Source organism: Garra rufa, chromosome 20 (assembly GCF_049309525.1).
Source record: "Garra rufa chromosome 20, GarRuf1.0, whole genome shotgun sequence".
Taxonomy (NCBI): Eukaryota; Metazoa; Chordata; class Actinopteri; order Cypriniformes; family Cyprinidae; genus Garra; species Garra rufa.
In genome coordinates this window covers 24,027,295-24,043,695 of record NC_133380.1, presented here as the reverse complement: position 1 = coordinate 24,043,695, position 16,401 = coordinate 24,027,295, and the positions used below count along the sequence as shown (strand labels likewise).

At 35.8% G+C, this 16,401-nt stretch overlaps 1 protein-coding gene across 1 annotated transcript in view; it reads left to right on the top strand.

Moving 5' to 3' along the window:
* slc25a26 (solute carrier family 25 member 26) overlaps nucleotides 1–15,542 on the top strand; it is an 86,463-nt gene extending 70,921 nt beyond the window's left edge. The window contains exons 9-10 of the mRNA XM_073825582.1: nucleotides 2,410–2,483; nucleotides 15,053–15,542. Of these exons, the coding sequence (XP_073681683.1) occupies nucleotides 2,410–2,483; nucleotides 15,053–15,149 (171 nt within the window). The 3' untranslated portion in view covers nucleotides 15,150–15,542. The remainder of the gene's footprint in view (nucleotides 1–2,409; nucleotides 2,484–15,052) is intronic.
* Nucleotides 15,543–16,401: the final 859 nt, after the last annotated feature.

Genomic DNA, 16,401 nt, shown 5'->3' with positions numbered 1-16,401 from the left:
TTACTGTTGTCTTATTGTCATCCTTACTGTCGTCTTGTTCTGTCGTCATTACTGTTGTCTTATTGTCATCCTTACTGTTGTCTTGTTCTGTCGTCATTACTGTTGTCTTATTGTCATCCTTACTGTCGTCTTGTTCTGTCGTCCTTACTGTTGTCTTGTTCTGTCGTCCTTACTGTTGTCTTATTGTCATCCTTACTGTCGTCTTGTTCTGTCGTCCTTACTGTTGTCTTATTGTCATCCTTACTGTCGTCTTGTTCTGTCGTCCTTACTGTTGTCTTATTGTCATCCTTACTGTTGTCTTGTTCTGTCGTCCTTACTGTTGTCTTATTGTCATCCTTACTGTCGTCTTGTTCTGTCGTCCTTACTGTTGTCTTATTGTCATCCTTACTGTTGTCTTGTTCTGTCGTCCTTACTGTTGTCTTATTGTCATCCTTACTGTCGTCTTGTTCTGTCGTCATTACTGTTGTCTTATTGTCATCCTTACTGTTGTCTTGTTCTGTCGTCATTACTGTTGTCTTATTGTCATCCTTACTGTCGTCTTGTTCTGTCGTCCTTACTGTTGTCTTGTTCTGTCGTCCTTACTGTTGTCTTATTGTCATCCTTACTGTCGTCTTGTACTGTCGTCCTTACTGTTGTCTTATTGTCATCCTTACCGTCGTCTTGTTCTGTCGTCCTTACTGTTGTCTTATTGTCATCCTTACTGTTGTCTTGTTCTGTCGTCCTTACTGTTGTCTTATTGTCATCCTTACTGTCGTCTTGTTCTGTCGTCATTACTGTTGTCTTATTGTCATCCTTACTGTTGTCTTGTTCTGTCGTCATTACTGTTGTCTTATTGTCATCCTTACCGTCGTCTTGTTCTGTCGTCATTACTGTTGTCTTATTGTCATCCTTACTGTCGTCTTTACTGTTGTCTTATTGTCATCCTTACTGTTGTCTTGTTCTGTCGTCATTACTGTTGTCTTATTGTCATCCTTACTGTTGTCTTGTTCTGTCGTCATTACTGTTGTCTTATTGTCATCCTTACCGTCGTCTTGTTCTGTCGTCCTTACTGTTGTCTTATTGTCATCCTTACTGTTGTCTTGTTCTGTCGTCCTTACTGTTGTCTTATTGTCATCCTTACTGTCGTCTTGTTCTGTCATTCTTACTGTCATCTTGTTCTGTCGTTCTTACTGTCGTCTTGTTCTGTCATTCTTACTATCATCTTGTTCTGCCGTCCTTTCTGTCGTCTTGTTCTGTTGTCCTTACTGTCGTCTTGTTGTCCTTACTGTCTCATCTGTAAAAGTACGTTTTATTACTAAAAACATACTACAAGCTTTGTAACATGGAAAAAAACTTTTAGCTTTTTTTTTTCAAGTGACAAAGACAAGTGTATAGTACAAAGCACAACACTTTTACTTTTTGTGCGCAAAGAAAACAAAAATAATGACTTTATTCAACAATTTCTTCTCTTCTGTGTCAATATTCGACATGCATTCATGAGACTATCCCGCACATATGTGATGCTGCTGACCACTTATGTACATGGACTATTTTAACAATGTCCTACTACCTTTCTGGGCCTTGAACATGTCAGTTTCGTTGCTGTTTATGCAGGGTCAGAAAGCTTTCGGATTTCATCAAGAATATCTTAATTTGTGTTCTGAAGATGAACAAAGGTCTTATGGGTTTGGGACGACATGAGGGTGAGTAATTAATGACTCACCCTAACTAAATTAAACCTTGATGAACATAAGTTGAAAGTTGATTTTGCATTTCAATAAAATGTTGGCCCCTTTAAGTAGAAGAGTGAGTGGAGGGGTCATTTTTACACCTGCCTCCTTATGCCTTTGGCTGACAAAGTGATGTACTTGATATGTGTCATGCTTCAGGTCATCACTTCAGGTTACCTTGAGTTTCTTTTTCAGTTTTTTCAGTTGACCAATCAAAGAAACAGAGACCTCATGTTCAGGCAGGTCTGCTGTACTGTTTGTTTTGGCCTACAGACACTCCAGGCTGTTATCCAAGCCTTGTGGGGAACTGCAGTGTACTGGGCTGCTCAATGTACAGTCAACTCATCAACTGAAAGTCTGAAAAATGAAAAACGAACCCGGTCTAAATATAGAGCCATCAAAATTAGCCTCAGAATGTGATGTTTGCCCATGCAAAACACACAGTTGTTACGTTAACTCTCCTTCACAGTTCCCTGATATAGATGACTGTTTTGAAGATGGTGCTGTGGGTTTATAGAAGAGGGACTATAAATATAGATAGAGCAGAAAGGGGAGCCGTCGAACAGGTGGAGACGGGTAGAGTGTACCAGGGACAGAGCAGAATCGAAAGGAAGACAAAACACAGTGAGTGTTTACATGTTTGACAGGAAGTTTAAAGACAGATGATCCATCATTACTGTGTTTTGTCTCTATTTGTCAGGCTGGGACGAGCACAGCCAGTGGAAACATCCCAACGGTTTTGTGTGAGGTGTGGAAGAGCAGAGGAATAGCCGGGTGAGTATAAATCACTGTGTATAAGTCCCAATACTGCATTCCTCAATCAACATCTTCTTTAATCTTAATTCTTATAGGGATAGCTCACCCAAAAATGAAAATTACCCCATGATTCATTTACTCACCCTTAAGCCATCTTAGATGAATACAGTTGGAGTTATATTAAAAAATATATTGGCTCTTCCAAGCCTTATAATGGCAGTGAATGGCTGTTGAGATTTTGAAGTCCAATAAAGTGCATCCATCCATCATTAAAAGTACTCCACACGGCTCCGGGGGGTTAATAAAAGCCTTCTGAAGCAAATCAACACTACCATTCAAAAGATTTTTTTATAGTTTTTTTAAAGAAGTCTCTTATAATCATTAAGACTGCATTTATTTGATCAAAATTACTGAAAAACAATTTAAAATACAGTTTTTCTATTTTAATGTACTTTAATAAACATATAATTTATTCCTGTGATGCAAAGCTGAATTTTCAGCATCATTACTCCAGTCTTCAGTGTCACACGATCCTTTAGAAATCATTCTAATATGCTGATTTATTATCAATGTTGGAAACAGTTGTGATGTTACATGTTTTTTTTTAAACCTGTGATTATTTTAATAAACAGCATTTATTCAAAATAGAAATCTTTTCTAACAATATAAGTCTTTACTATCACTTTGCATCAATTTAACACATTCTTGCTAAATAAAAATATTATTATTATTATTATTTTTTTATACTGACCCCAAGGTTTTTAACAGTGGTGTATATTGTTACAAAAGATTTGTATTTTAAATAAATGCTGTTCTTTTAAACTTTTTATTAATGAAAGAATCCTGAAAAAAGTATCACATGTTCCAAAAAAATAAAAAGCATCACAAATCAGAATATTAGAATGATTTTTGAAGGATTGTGTGACACTGAAGACTGGAGTAATAATGCTGAAAATATTTTAAAGTATATTAAAATACCATTACCATTATTTTAAATTCCAGTAATATTTCACGTTATTACCATTTTTGTCTGTATTTTTGATCAAATAAATGTAGCCTTGATGAGCAGAAGAGACAAAAAACATCTTACCAATCCCAAAATTATGAGCAGTAGTGTATGTATATAAACAAATAAATGCTGTTCTTTCTCAACTTTCTATTGATCAAAAAACCTTTTTGGTTTTCACAAAAAATATGAAAGAGCACAACTGCATTTAACATTAATAATAATTAAATTAAAATATTTCTTGAATACCAAATCTGCATATTAGAATGATTTCTGAAAGGATCATGTGACACCGAAGACTGGAGTAATGATGCTAAAAATTCAGCTTTGATCACAGGAATAAATTATATTTTAAAATATATTACAATGAAATAAAACAAATATATTAAATTGTACAGTTGTTAACAATATTACTGTTTTTACTGCATTTTAGACTTCTTTTAAAAATATTTATTTACAAATGTAAAATATGTCGTTTTTTTATACTTTAATGACTTTAATTATACTTTTAATCATATATTTTTATATGATAATACGTGATTACATAATTCACATTACTTATTGAAACTGTAGTTTTTATTTCTTATAAAAATAAGTTTTTTTTTTTAGCTTTACATTTGTTTCCAAGAACTTAGTTGATTTTTTTTTTTTTTTTAAGAAAATGAATAACAAAACTAAGGCCAATTGAAAAAGCCAACAGTCACTATTGTTCTTCGCACAGAGATGCCCAAGAGTGATCATTTGAATCTCTCTCTTCACAATAAACTTCGTCTCTCTATCTAAAACTTCTCAGATGATTGTCAGATTTTTTTTAGGCAGAACACACAAACTCTATGACTTCAAGGAATTCCTAAAATCCCTTCCCAGATTGCAATTTTTAAAACTCAGAGAGGGCTAAAAAAAAAACAAAGTAGGCAAAGAGGCTCAGCCATGCTTGCATAAGGACAACAACTCTGGCAGTTTCACTACTGCATGCCTTGTACAAATTGCCTGGCTTTAAAGCTGTAATTACTGTAATGGCTCCAATTGCAGACTAGTGAAGCCAGAAAGTGCTTCCATGTGTGCCAGAGCTCTGCTGAGAGCTTCTAACCACACCAACCAAAACATCGGCAATCAAGGCAGCCGTGCGCCTGTGACTTAACCTTCCTCAAAGCTTTGAAGTGCTGCTACCCCAACCCAGACTACCCATACGGCTCCCATGTCCTCAAGCAAGTACGCATTGCTAAGTAGACCAGGATGATGCAGCAGAGAGAGTAATGCTAGCAATGTTTACAACAAGAATGTTGCAATGAACACATAATGACCTCCAGTTGCAGTGAAATCAATTGAAGCTTTGGTTAGATGTAGTGTAAGTTGCTTTGTTTGGAGTATTGCAGTGGTGTATGATCTGCCTCTGATCAGAAATGTACTTTAGTAAGCTTCTGGTAAGCATGCCGTATTTATTAATAGCAGTGTTATTAGACCTGTCCACTGATGACTGACTGGCGATGGTGGCTGGGCAGGGTGATGATGTCACAATGAGCTCATCTGACTGTGACATAACTGTTTTGTCTTACAGTATGTGTAATTTCCTGTTGTAGCAGATTGTGATGGTTTGTGGTTTGCTAGTAATATAATGGATAATGAAATTGTTGCTTGGGTTATTGTTAGTGGTGCCGTTAGGCTTGTTGTTTACATGCTGGACTGTGAAACAGTTGAATAAAATCTCCCAAATGTGCCTGAGCCATATGTGTAGAGCCATATCTTGACTGGTCTTGATTCATTGGTAACACTTTACAATAAGGTGTAATTTGATTTATTTTCGATTGAATTCGATTGCTATTCATTTTGGTGTATACAGTTGAAGTCAGAAGTTTACATACAACTTGCGGAATCTGCAAAATGTTAATGATTTTACCAAAATAAGAGGGGATGTTATTTTTTTATTTAGTACTGACCTGAGTAAGATATTTCACATAAAAGACATTTACATATAGTACACAAAAGAAAATAATAGTTGAATTTGTAAAATGACCCTGTTCAAAAGTTTACATACTGTGTTGTTACCTGAATGATCCACAGCTGTTTTTTTTTTTTTTTTTTGTCCCTTGTTTGTCCTGAACACTTAAACTGTTCGCTGTTCTTCAGAAAAGTCTTAAGATCCCACATATTCTTTGGTTTTCCAGCATTTGTGTGTATTTGAATCATTTGCGACGATGACTGTATGATTTTGAGATCCATCTTTTCACACTGAGGACAACTGAGGGACTCATACGCAACTATTACATAAGTTTCAAATGCTCACTGATGCTCCAGAAGAAAAAATTATGCATTAGGAGCCGGGGGTGAAATTTTTTTTTTTTTGTTGCAAAGGGTTCAAATACACAAAAATGCTGAAAAACCATTTTTCTGAAGAGCAGCAGGCAGTTCCACTCTCAGGACAAACAGGGGACTCACAAACACATCACAAAAAAACAAAAAACTGTGGATCATTTAGGTAAGAACACAGTTTTAAAAAATCAAGTGTATGTAAACTTTTGATCAAGGTCAATTTTTAAAATTCAACTATCATTTTCTCTTGTGGAATGTATGCAAACGTCTTTTATTTAAAATATATTATTCAGGTCAGTACTAACTAAAAACGAATGCATTTTGTATGATGCCACACTTATTTTGGTTAAATAATTAACATTTTGCAGATTCTCCAAGGTGTATGTAAACTTTTGACTTTTGACAACTGTATATTAGCAATAATGTCCAGTTAGATAGTTAGCTAATTTTTTATTTGCATTTTGTAGGTAAGAATTCTCTCTTTCCTGATACTAGTAAACTAGTGTTTCAGACTGATACAAACCTGGAACTCGTTATGAGATATTCATTAAAAGAACCAACTCATTTGTTAGTGAATCAGACTACACTGGTCGTGTTATTGGTTCACTAAAAAGTTCAGTTTGTTTATGAATTATGCTACATTCACACCAGACAGTGTGGACATTTTACGTTCTACTTTTCCCGGAATTATGCGTTTCAATGGCAACACTTGTCAACACTATGACATCTATGGCAACACAAAAATTAATCTGTTGCTTCGTCCCACCTTTCCCACTTACATTATGCTCTAAAAGTATGTACTCTTTTTCTTTTTTTTGTCACACATTTGAGTGTGTAGTAGAAGAGTCATCAAGCTTTAAGACATACTACTTCATCATAATTGTGACACACCACTCTGTCGGTTAGTTATACTGCTCTGTCAATCATCTAATAAGTTTTCCTATTTTTCCAGTTTAACGGCGTTAAAAATATTTTAACGCTCCCTCTCTATTACTTTGAGAGAGGCAGCAGCAGCTCTTAATGTAATAGCAGCTAAATAACCTATTTGTTATGTCTATTAATGAAAGAACAGAAATATGCGGAAACCAATAACTTTTGTAGCTCTAAGGATTCATCTATATTTAACTTAGTATTTAGTGTTCGATAGCTTTATTCAATTTCTGTATATTTCCTACTTGTTGAAGGGCACAGGTAAAAATGGGTTTATGTGAAGATTGTTTACTTAAAAGTCATTTAAATTAGAAGTTGTTACTAATAAAAGTCTAATAAATGTTAAAATTGATGGCTTACAATTATACTGAATTATACTAATACCTTAAAGTCCCCCTGAAATCAAAATTAAAGTTTTTTGGCTTTTAGTATGAATATATTAGCTTTAAGATTATCTATAAGCTAGTGTGCTTAAAAGCAATGACAAAATTTGCGTTTACAAGATATGAGCATTCAAAACTTGCAGTCTCGTCACTTCCGCCAATATGAATCAAGGATTTGGATGATATCACCGTGCACTTCAGTTTCTCATCAAACGTTCTGTCCAATCAAATGCTCTCTAGAGTCCGTAGTGTCCCGCCCCCTACACAGAGACGCAATACACGGAGCAGATCATATGCGCGATCGGCATGTATTAAACCACAGCCTCAGCATGATTATGATCACTATTTCGTTTTAGCAAGAGTTTCATATTGAATCTGTGGGTGATTTATTAGTCTGTGGCTGTCATAAGCTACAAATGCGGCTTTACTGAGCTCAACGGCTCTGGCCGGAGCAGATATAAATGGAACGCTATTGGCTATTCAAAATTAGTGGGCGGGGCTGGGCGATATGTTTTTGTTTCAGTTAAAAGAACGTCACCACATAGAATAACGCTGCTTGTTTCAAGGCACTTCAGTGGACCTTTAATGTTAGATGGGATTAATCGCAATTAATTTTTGAAAAATGTACGATTCATTTTTTTTTTAATCGATTGACAGCACTGGTTGCTTTTTTTATACTGTTAATTGGAAAATCATAATTCAACCTTAATCGTGCTAGTAACACTCATTTGTACTTACAAAAAAAATGTTTCAGTAGTTATATGAAGTTCCTGTGATGCATATTTGTGGTTTCCATTGCAGAAGATAGGGTCATCACTGACTCAAAGCACACATGCACGGTTTCACATTTCTCTTTTAGTGCGTGGTCTGAAATCCCAAACCCACGCAGCACAGACAAACTGTCAGAATGCGTCCTTGCTAATTCGTTCCAGGATGAGTGTGTTTGCTCACAGCTCCACACATACAAGCTCCCTCTGACATGGCATCTCTCTGTAAAACACATGATCCCAGCAGAAGCATGCTGAAACGTCGAGTTCTGCGAATCACTGGAATAGTCAAGAGATCCCTGACATGCTTGGCACCTTGTACAGCTTTGCAGTTGACAAAATTGATGTATTAGTGGTTACGCCACTCGTGACCTTATTTCTAAATTTAGATCCAACCCACCCCTACTTTCCAACCACCATTATCCCCCACAGGTGTCACACTGAAAGACTTGAGGAGGCCGATCCCAAATCAGTGAGTTTTGCAAAGTTTAAGAAAGTCTGAAAATAGGAAGAGTGGGAAAAGTTGAGCAAGAGAAAGGAAGCGAAGGGAGCCAAAGCTGAAAGAGTGCTGGGGGTGTGCTGGGAGCTTGAGGGACGTGTGTGGATGTCATCTGGCCATCAGTCATGCGGAGAGGCCCCCGGGGGCCAGTGCTTATACCAAAAGCAGCTGCGTGGAAAAGAGCCTTAGGAGACTACAGTACTTTCTTGGCCTGTCGCATCCTCTAACCTCTCCAACATCAACAACCCCTATACTACACATTCCTGCTCAAACGCTCCGTAATCTGTCAAACAACACACTGTCACCTGAGAAATACTGAATACTTGTGTTATCGAGCTTGCCTAATGTTTTATTCTATGCTGCTCTGCAAATTTCATCTAACAAAGTTGTAACTGCGTGTATCTAGTTTCTGTAGTTAGAGCTGTCAATAGTGATTTCATTAATGATTCCGGTTCCTTGCATACTCAATTAATGATTCTTTTAGTAAATTTCAGGTAGAAATTTAACAGTAATTTAACTATACTTTGCTAAAAAAAAAATACACACACAAAAAATGTAATTAATTAAATCAAATACATGGTCAGTTCGTAAGAGTCATATGTTCAGGAATTGGACTTGATTGTGCTGTATGTTTTGATTAACTAAAGAGAACCAGTTCGTAAGAGTCATTTGTTTTTTAATTCGGACTATAGGCCTACTAGAAGCAGTTCGTAAGAGTCATATGTTTGGGAATTGGACTACACTGGTTGTGCTGTATGTTTTTATTTGCTAAAAAGAACCGATTCATAAGAGTCTTAAACTTCGGAATTGGACTCTACTAGTTGTTCTGTATATTTTGACTCACTACAAAGAATTGGTTTGCAGGAGCCATATGTTTGGGAACTGGACTATACTGGTTGTGCTGTATGTTTTGATTCACTAATAAGAATCAGTTCGTAAGAGTCATATGTTCAGGAATTGGACTATACTGATTGTGCTGTATGTTTTGATTCACTAATAAGAATCAGTTCGTAAGAGTCATATGTTCAGGAACTGGACTATACTGATTGTGCTGTATGTTTTGATTCACTAATAAGAATCAGTTTGTAGGAGTCATATGTTTGGGAACTGGACTATACTGGTTGTGCTGTATGTTTTGATTCACTAATAAGAATCAGTTCGTAAGAGTCATATGTTTGGGAACTGGACTATACTGGTTGTGCTGTATGTTTTGATTCACTAATAAGAATCAGTTCGTAAGAGTCATATGTTTGGGAACTGGACTATACTGGTTGTGCTGTATGTTTTGATTCACTAATAAGAATCAGTTCATAAGAGTCATATGTTCAGGAACTGGACTATACTGATTGTGCTGTATGTTTTGATTCACTAATAAGAATCAGTTCGTAAGAGTCATATGTTCAGGAATTGGACTATACTGATTGTGCTGTATGTTTTGATTCACTAATAAGAATCAGTTTGTAGGAGTCATGTTTGGGAACTGGACTATACTGGTTGTGCTGTATGTTTTGATTCACTAATAAGAATCAGTTCGTAAGAGTCATATGTTTGGGAACTGGACTATACTGGTTGTGCTGTATGTTTTGATTCACTAATAAGAATCAGTTCGTAAGAGTCATATGTTTGGGAACTGGACTATACTGGTTGTGCTGTATGTTTTGATTCACTAATAAGAATCAGTTCGTAAGAGTCATATGTTCAGGAACTGGACTATACTGATTGTGCTGTATGTTTTGATTCACTAATAAGAATCAGTTCGTAAGAGTCATATGTTCAGGAACTGGACTATACTGATTGTGCTGTATGTTTTGATTCACTAATAAGAATCAGTTTGTAGGAGTCATATGTTTGGGAACTGGACTATACTGGTTGTGCTGTATGTTTTGATTCACTAATAAGAATCAGTTCGTAAGAGTCATATGTTTGGGAACTGGACTATACTGGTTGTGCTGTATGTTTTGATTCACTAATAAGAATCAGTTCGTAAGAGTCATATGTTTGGGAACTGGACTATACTGGTTGTGCTGTATGTTTTGATTCACTAATAAGAATCAGTTCGTAAGAGTCATATGTTCAGGAACTGGACTATACTGATTGTGCTGTATGTTTTGATTCACTAATAAGAATCAGTTCGTAAGAGTCATATGTTCAGGAATTGGACTATACTGATTGTGCTGTATGTTTTGATTCACTAATAAGAATCAGTTTGTAGGAGTCATATGTTTGGGAACTGGACTATACTGATTGTGCTGTATGTTTTGATTCACTAATAAGAATCAGTTCGTAAGAGTCATATGTTCAGGAACTGGACTATACTGGTTGTGCTGTATGTTTTGATTCACTAATAAGAATCAGTTCGTAAGAGTCATATGTTCAGGAACTGGACTATACTGATTGTGCTGTATGTTTTGATTCACTAATAAGAATCAGTTTGTAGGAGTCATATGTTTGGGAACTGGACTATACTGGTTGTGCTGTATGTTTTGATTCACTAATAAGAATCAGTTCGTAAGAGTCATATGTTCAGGAACTGGACTATACTGATTGTGCTGTATGTTTTGATTCACTAATAAGAATCAGTTCGTAAGAGTCATATGTTCAGGAACTGGACTATACTGGTTGTGCTGTATGTTTTGATTCACTAATAAGAATCAGTTCGTAAGAGTCATATGTTCAGGAACTGGACTATACTGATTGTGCTGTATGTTTTGATTAACTAAAGAGAACCAGTTCGTAAGAGTCATTTGTTTTTTAATTCGGACTATAGGCCTACTAGAAGCAGTTCGTAAGAGTCATATGTTTGGGAATTGGACTACACTGGTTGTGCTGTATGTTTTTATTTGCTAAAAAGAACCGATTCATAAGAGTCTTAAACTTAGGAATTGGACTCTACTAGTTGTTCTGTATATTTTGACTCACTACAAAGAATTGGTTTGCAGGAGCCATATGTTTGGGAACTGGACTATACTGGTTGTGCTGTATGTTTTGATTCACTAATAAGAATCAGTTCGTAAGAGTCATATGTTCAGGAATTGGACTATACTGATTGTGCTGTATGTTTTGATTCACTAATAAGAATCAGTTCGTAAGAGTCATATGTTCAGGAACTGGACTATACTGATTGTGCTGTATGTTTTGATTCACTAATAAGAATCAGTTTGTAGGAGTCATATGTTTGGGAACTGGACTATACTGGTTGTGCTGTATGTTTTGATTCACTAATAAGAATCAGTTCGTAAGAGTCATATGTTTGGGAACTGGACTATACTGGTTGTGCTGTATGTTTTGATTCACTAATAAGAATCAGTTCATAAGAGTCATATGTTCAGGAACTGGACTATACTGGTTGTGCTGTATGTTTTGATTCACTAATAAGAATCAGTTCGTAAGAGTCATATGTTCAGGAACTGGACTATACTGATTGTGCTGTATGTTTTGATTCACTAATAAGAATCAGTTCGTAAGAGTCATATGTTCAGGAACTGGACTATACTGGTTGTGCTGTATGTTTTGATTCACTAATAAGAATCAGTTCGTAAGAGTCATATGTTCAGGAACTGGACTATACTGATTGTGCTGTATGTTTTGATTAACTAAAGAGAACCAGTTCGTAAGAGTCATTTGTTTTTTAATTCGGACTATAGGCCTACTAGAAGCAGTTCGTAAGAGTCATATGTTTGGGAATTGGACTACACTGGTTGTGCTGTATGTTTTTATTTGCTAAAAAGAACCGATTCATAAGAGTCTTAAACTTAGGAATTGGACTCTACTAGTTGTTCTGTATATTTTGACTCACTACAAAGAATTGGTTTGCAGGAGCCATATGTTTGGGAACTGGACTATACTGGTTGTGCTGTATGTTTTGATTCACTAATAAGAATCAGTTCGTAAGAGTCATATGTTCAGGAATTGGACTATACTGATTGTGCTGTATGTTTTGATTCACTAATAAGAATCAGTTCGTAAGAGTCATATGTTCAGGAACTGGACTATACTGATTGTGCTGTATGTTTTGATTCACTAATAAGAATCAGTTTGTAGGAGTCATATGTTTGGGAACTGGACTATACTGGTTGTGCTGTATGTTTTGATTCACTAATAAGAATCAGTTCGTAAGAGTCATATGTTTGGGAACTGGACTATACTGGTTGTGCTGTATGTTTTGATTCACTAATAAGAATCAGTTCATAAGAGTCATATGTTCAGGAACTGGACTATACTGATTGTGCTGTATGTTTTGATTCACTAATAAGAATCAGTTCGTAAGAGTCATATGTTCAGGAACTGGACTATACTGATTGTGCTGTATGTTTTGATTCACTAATAAGAATCAGTTCGTAGGAGTCATGTTTGGGAACTGGACTATACTGGTTGTGCTGTATGTTTTGATTCACTAATAAGAATCAGTTCGTAAGAGTCATATGTTTAGGAACTGGACTATACTGATTGTGCTGTATGTTTTGATTCACTAATAAGAATCAGTTCGTAAGAGTCATATGTTCAGGAACTGGACTATACTGATTGTGCTGTATGTTTTGATTCACTAATAAGAATCAGTTCGTAAGAGTCATATGTTCAGGAACTGGACTATACTGATTGTGCTGTATGTTTTGATTCACTAATAAGAATCAGTTCGTAAGAGTCATATGTTCAGGAACTGGACTATACTGATTGTGCTGTATGTTTTGATTCACTAATAAGAATCAGTTCGTAAGAGTCATATGTTCAGGAACTGGACTATACTGATTGTGCTGTATGTTTTGATTCACTAATAAGAATCAGTTCGTAAGAGTCATATGTTCAGGAACTGGACTATACTGATTGTGCTGTATGTTTTGATTCACTAATAAGAATCAGTTCGTAAGAGTCATATGTTCAGGAACTGGACTATACTGATTGTGCTGTATGTTTTGATTCACTAATAAGAATCAGTTCGTAAGAGTCATATGTTCAGGAACTGGACTATACTGATTGTGCTGTATGTTTTGATTCACTAATAAGAATCAGTTCGTAAGAGTCATATGTTCAGGAACTGGACTATACTGATTGTGCTGTATGTTTTGATTCACTAATAAGAATCAGTTCGTAAGAGTCATATGTTCAGGAACTGGACTATACTGATTGTGCTGTATGTTTTGATTCACTAATAAGAATCAGTTCGTAAGAGTCATATGTTCAGGAACTGGACTATACTGGTTGTGCTGTATGTTTTGATTCACTAATAAGAATCAGTTCGTAAGAGTCATATGTTCAGGAACTGGACTATACTGGTTGTGCTGTATGTTTTGATTCACTAATAAGAATCAGTTCGTAAGAGTCATATGTTCAGGAACTGGACTATACTGATTGTGCTGTATGTTTTGATTCACTAATAAAAATCAGTTCGTAAGAGTCATATGTTCAGGAATTGGACTATACTGGTTGTGCTGTATGTTTTGATTCACTAATAAGAATCAGTTCGTAAGAGTCATATGTTTTTGAATTCGGACTATAGGCCTACTAGAAGCAGTTCGTAAGAGTCATATGTTTGGGAATTGGACTATAGAGGTTGTGGTGTAAGTTTTGACTCACTACAAAGAATTGGTTTGTAAGAGTCATATGTTTGAGAATTGGACTATACTGGTTGTGCTGTGTTTTGATTCACTAATAAGAATCAGTTCGTAAGAGTCATGCATTTAGGAATCAGACTATACTGATTGTGCTAATTGTTTTGTCTCACTAAAAAGAACCAACTAAAACAAACCAGTTCGTAAAAGTCATTAGTTTGGGAATCGGACCATACTGTTTGTGCTGTATGTTTTTAATTAGCTAAAAATAACTAATTCATATGAGGCATATAATTGGGAATCGGACTCTACTGGTTGTGATGTATGTTTTGACTCCCCGAAAAGAACCAGTTCATATGTTCATATGTTCAAGAATTGGACTTCACTGGTTGTGCTGCATGTTTTGACTCAATAAAAAGATCTGTCGCTTAAGAGTCATTACTTTGGGAATCAGACTATACTGTATGTTTTGATTTGCTAGAAAGAACTGATTCATAAGAATCATACATTTGGGAATCTGACTGTACTGGTTGTGCTATATGTTTAGATTTGCTAAAAAGAACCTATTCATAAAGTCATATGTTCAGTATTTGAACTTTACTGTTTGTGCAGTTTGTTTAGATTTCCTAAAAAGAATCAGTTTGTAAGAGTAATGCATTCGGGAATCAGACTATACTGGTTGTGCTGTATGTTTTTGTTTGCTAAAAAGGAGTCATTCATTCAGAAATGTAACTATGTTCGGTAAAAAGAACCATAAGAGCCATTAATTCAGGAATCAAGACTATTTTGTGCCTCAAATACATGTATGACAACTGTCATTGGGTTCCAGTGTTTTTTTTTTTTTTTATAATGGCACCTGTTCTGAATTAAAGCAAGTTTTCATAATCCAGCAATTAAAAAATAGTGCAAACGCAATACTAAATGTCCTGTGTGATAGGTTTCAGACTGACAAACTTGCTGCAAAGACCAATGATATATGAAAATATATACGGGAATAAAAAAAAATTACAACTTTGCCGTAATAATTTAATAGAATTTTTCAGCAAATATTGATGTTTTTAATTGTGAATAAACCTATATTTAAATACAAGCTTAAAATGACTTATTTCTAACTCTTGCTTTTATGTTTTCTCATCACGTCTAAAGGCTGTTTGCCGGCAGCATCCCCAGAGTGACGTTCATCAGCATGGGAGGCTTCATTTTCCTCGGAGCATATGAGAAAGTGCGCCATACGCTTTTATAAACGCCAACATCGTGGAACGGTGTGGGTCAGTTTGTACTGGACCGCTTTCCTCAACCCAAACTCTGACTGTACAGCCACAACTTGCAAAACAAGGTCAGAGACCAGGAGCAAACGGCAAACTGCGGATGAGTGGAGGTTGGTCAAATCTGACTGAGAAACGCACCCTCTGTCCCAGTTTGAACCGGTGGTCTTAAGGGCCACGGCGAGGACACCTGGTGCCTGGATAAAAAGATCACATAACACAGTGGTTTGCATTCCTGCTTATCAGTGCACAACAGATTGAGTTTAACCGCCTGAATTCCACTTATGTTGCACCACAGATCAAGTTCAAACTTAGATATCATTTTTGCAAACCTACATGGATTGATTAAAAAGTCTTTTTAGAAAAATGAATCAGCTTTTTCTATTAAATCATGACACTGCTGGTATTTATACAATCTCACTAATCGGTAACAAATTCAAGTGCGTTATCAATATTATTCCAGTGGATTATGGTTACATGTTGAGTCTAGACTTTGATCCCCGAGCTTAAGCTAGTTGCTCTACCTGCTTTACTATTATTAGGAGAGAAAAAAACAGAGAGAAAAAAGACAGATTAGTCCACAGGTGTGAATGTTTGTCAGACCTGTCATGAAGCTCTGGGCACAAGAACAATACGGAGCGACGTTTGACTGAAGCAGCAGTGGGTTGTTCCAGCCCTGTGGCTTTCAGTCAACAACCACCTTTCACTGGTATGTGCTCTCTGTCCAAACACACAACTCAAACAATACTGATGAACAAGTGAAGATCAACACATCACGAGTGATTTCTGTCATTTAGTTGTTTTGTAAGAACAAAGTTCCACAAGTACACTGAAATAAGGAACAGGGGTTGCAAACTATTCATACAAGTTAAAAGCAGCCGTTGCTTCAGTCTTTAGCATATTAGAATGATTTTTGAGTAACGATGATGAAAATTCATCTTTGCCATCACAGGAATAAATTACATTTAAAAAACATTTTTAAATATATTACAATTTTAACCGTATTTTAAGGATTGTCTATAAAAACCTTAATTATTTCAAACTTTTCACTGGTTATGTACAGAAACTAGCAAGTGTGAGACTAAATTCTGGTCTGTAGTTTTTGCAATTAGAAAATGGAATGGACAGTTTTTCATTTCCCACAAATGTGACTTTATTTCTCAGAATTGCGAGTTTATAGCTTGTAATTCTGATTACAGGAAATTGCGAGTTAAGTCAGAATTGTAACTC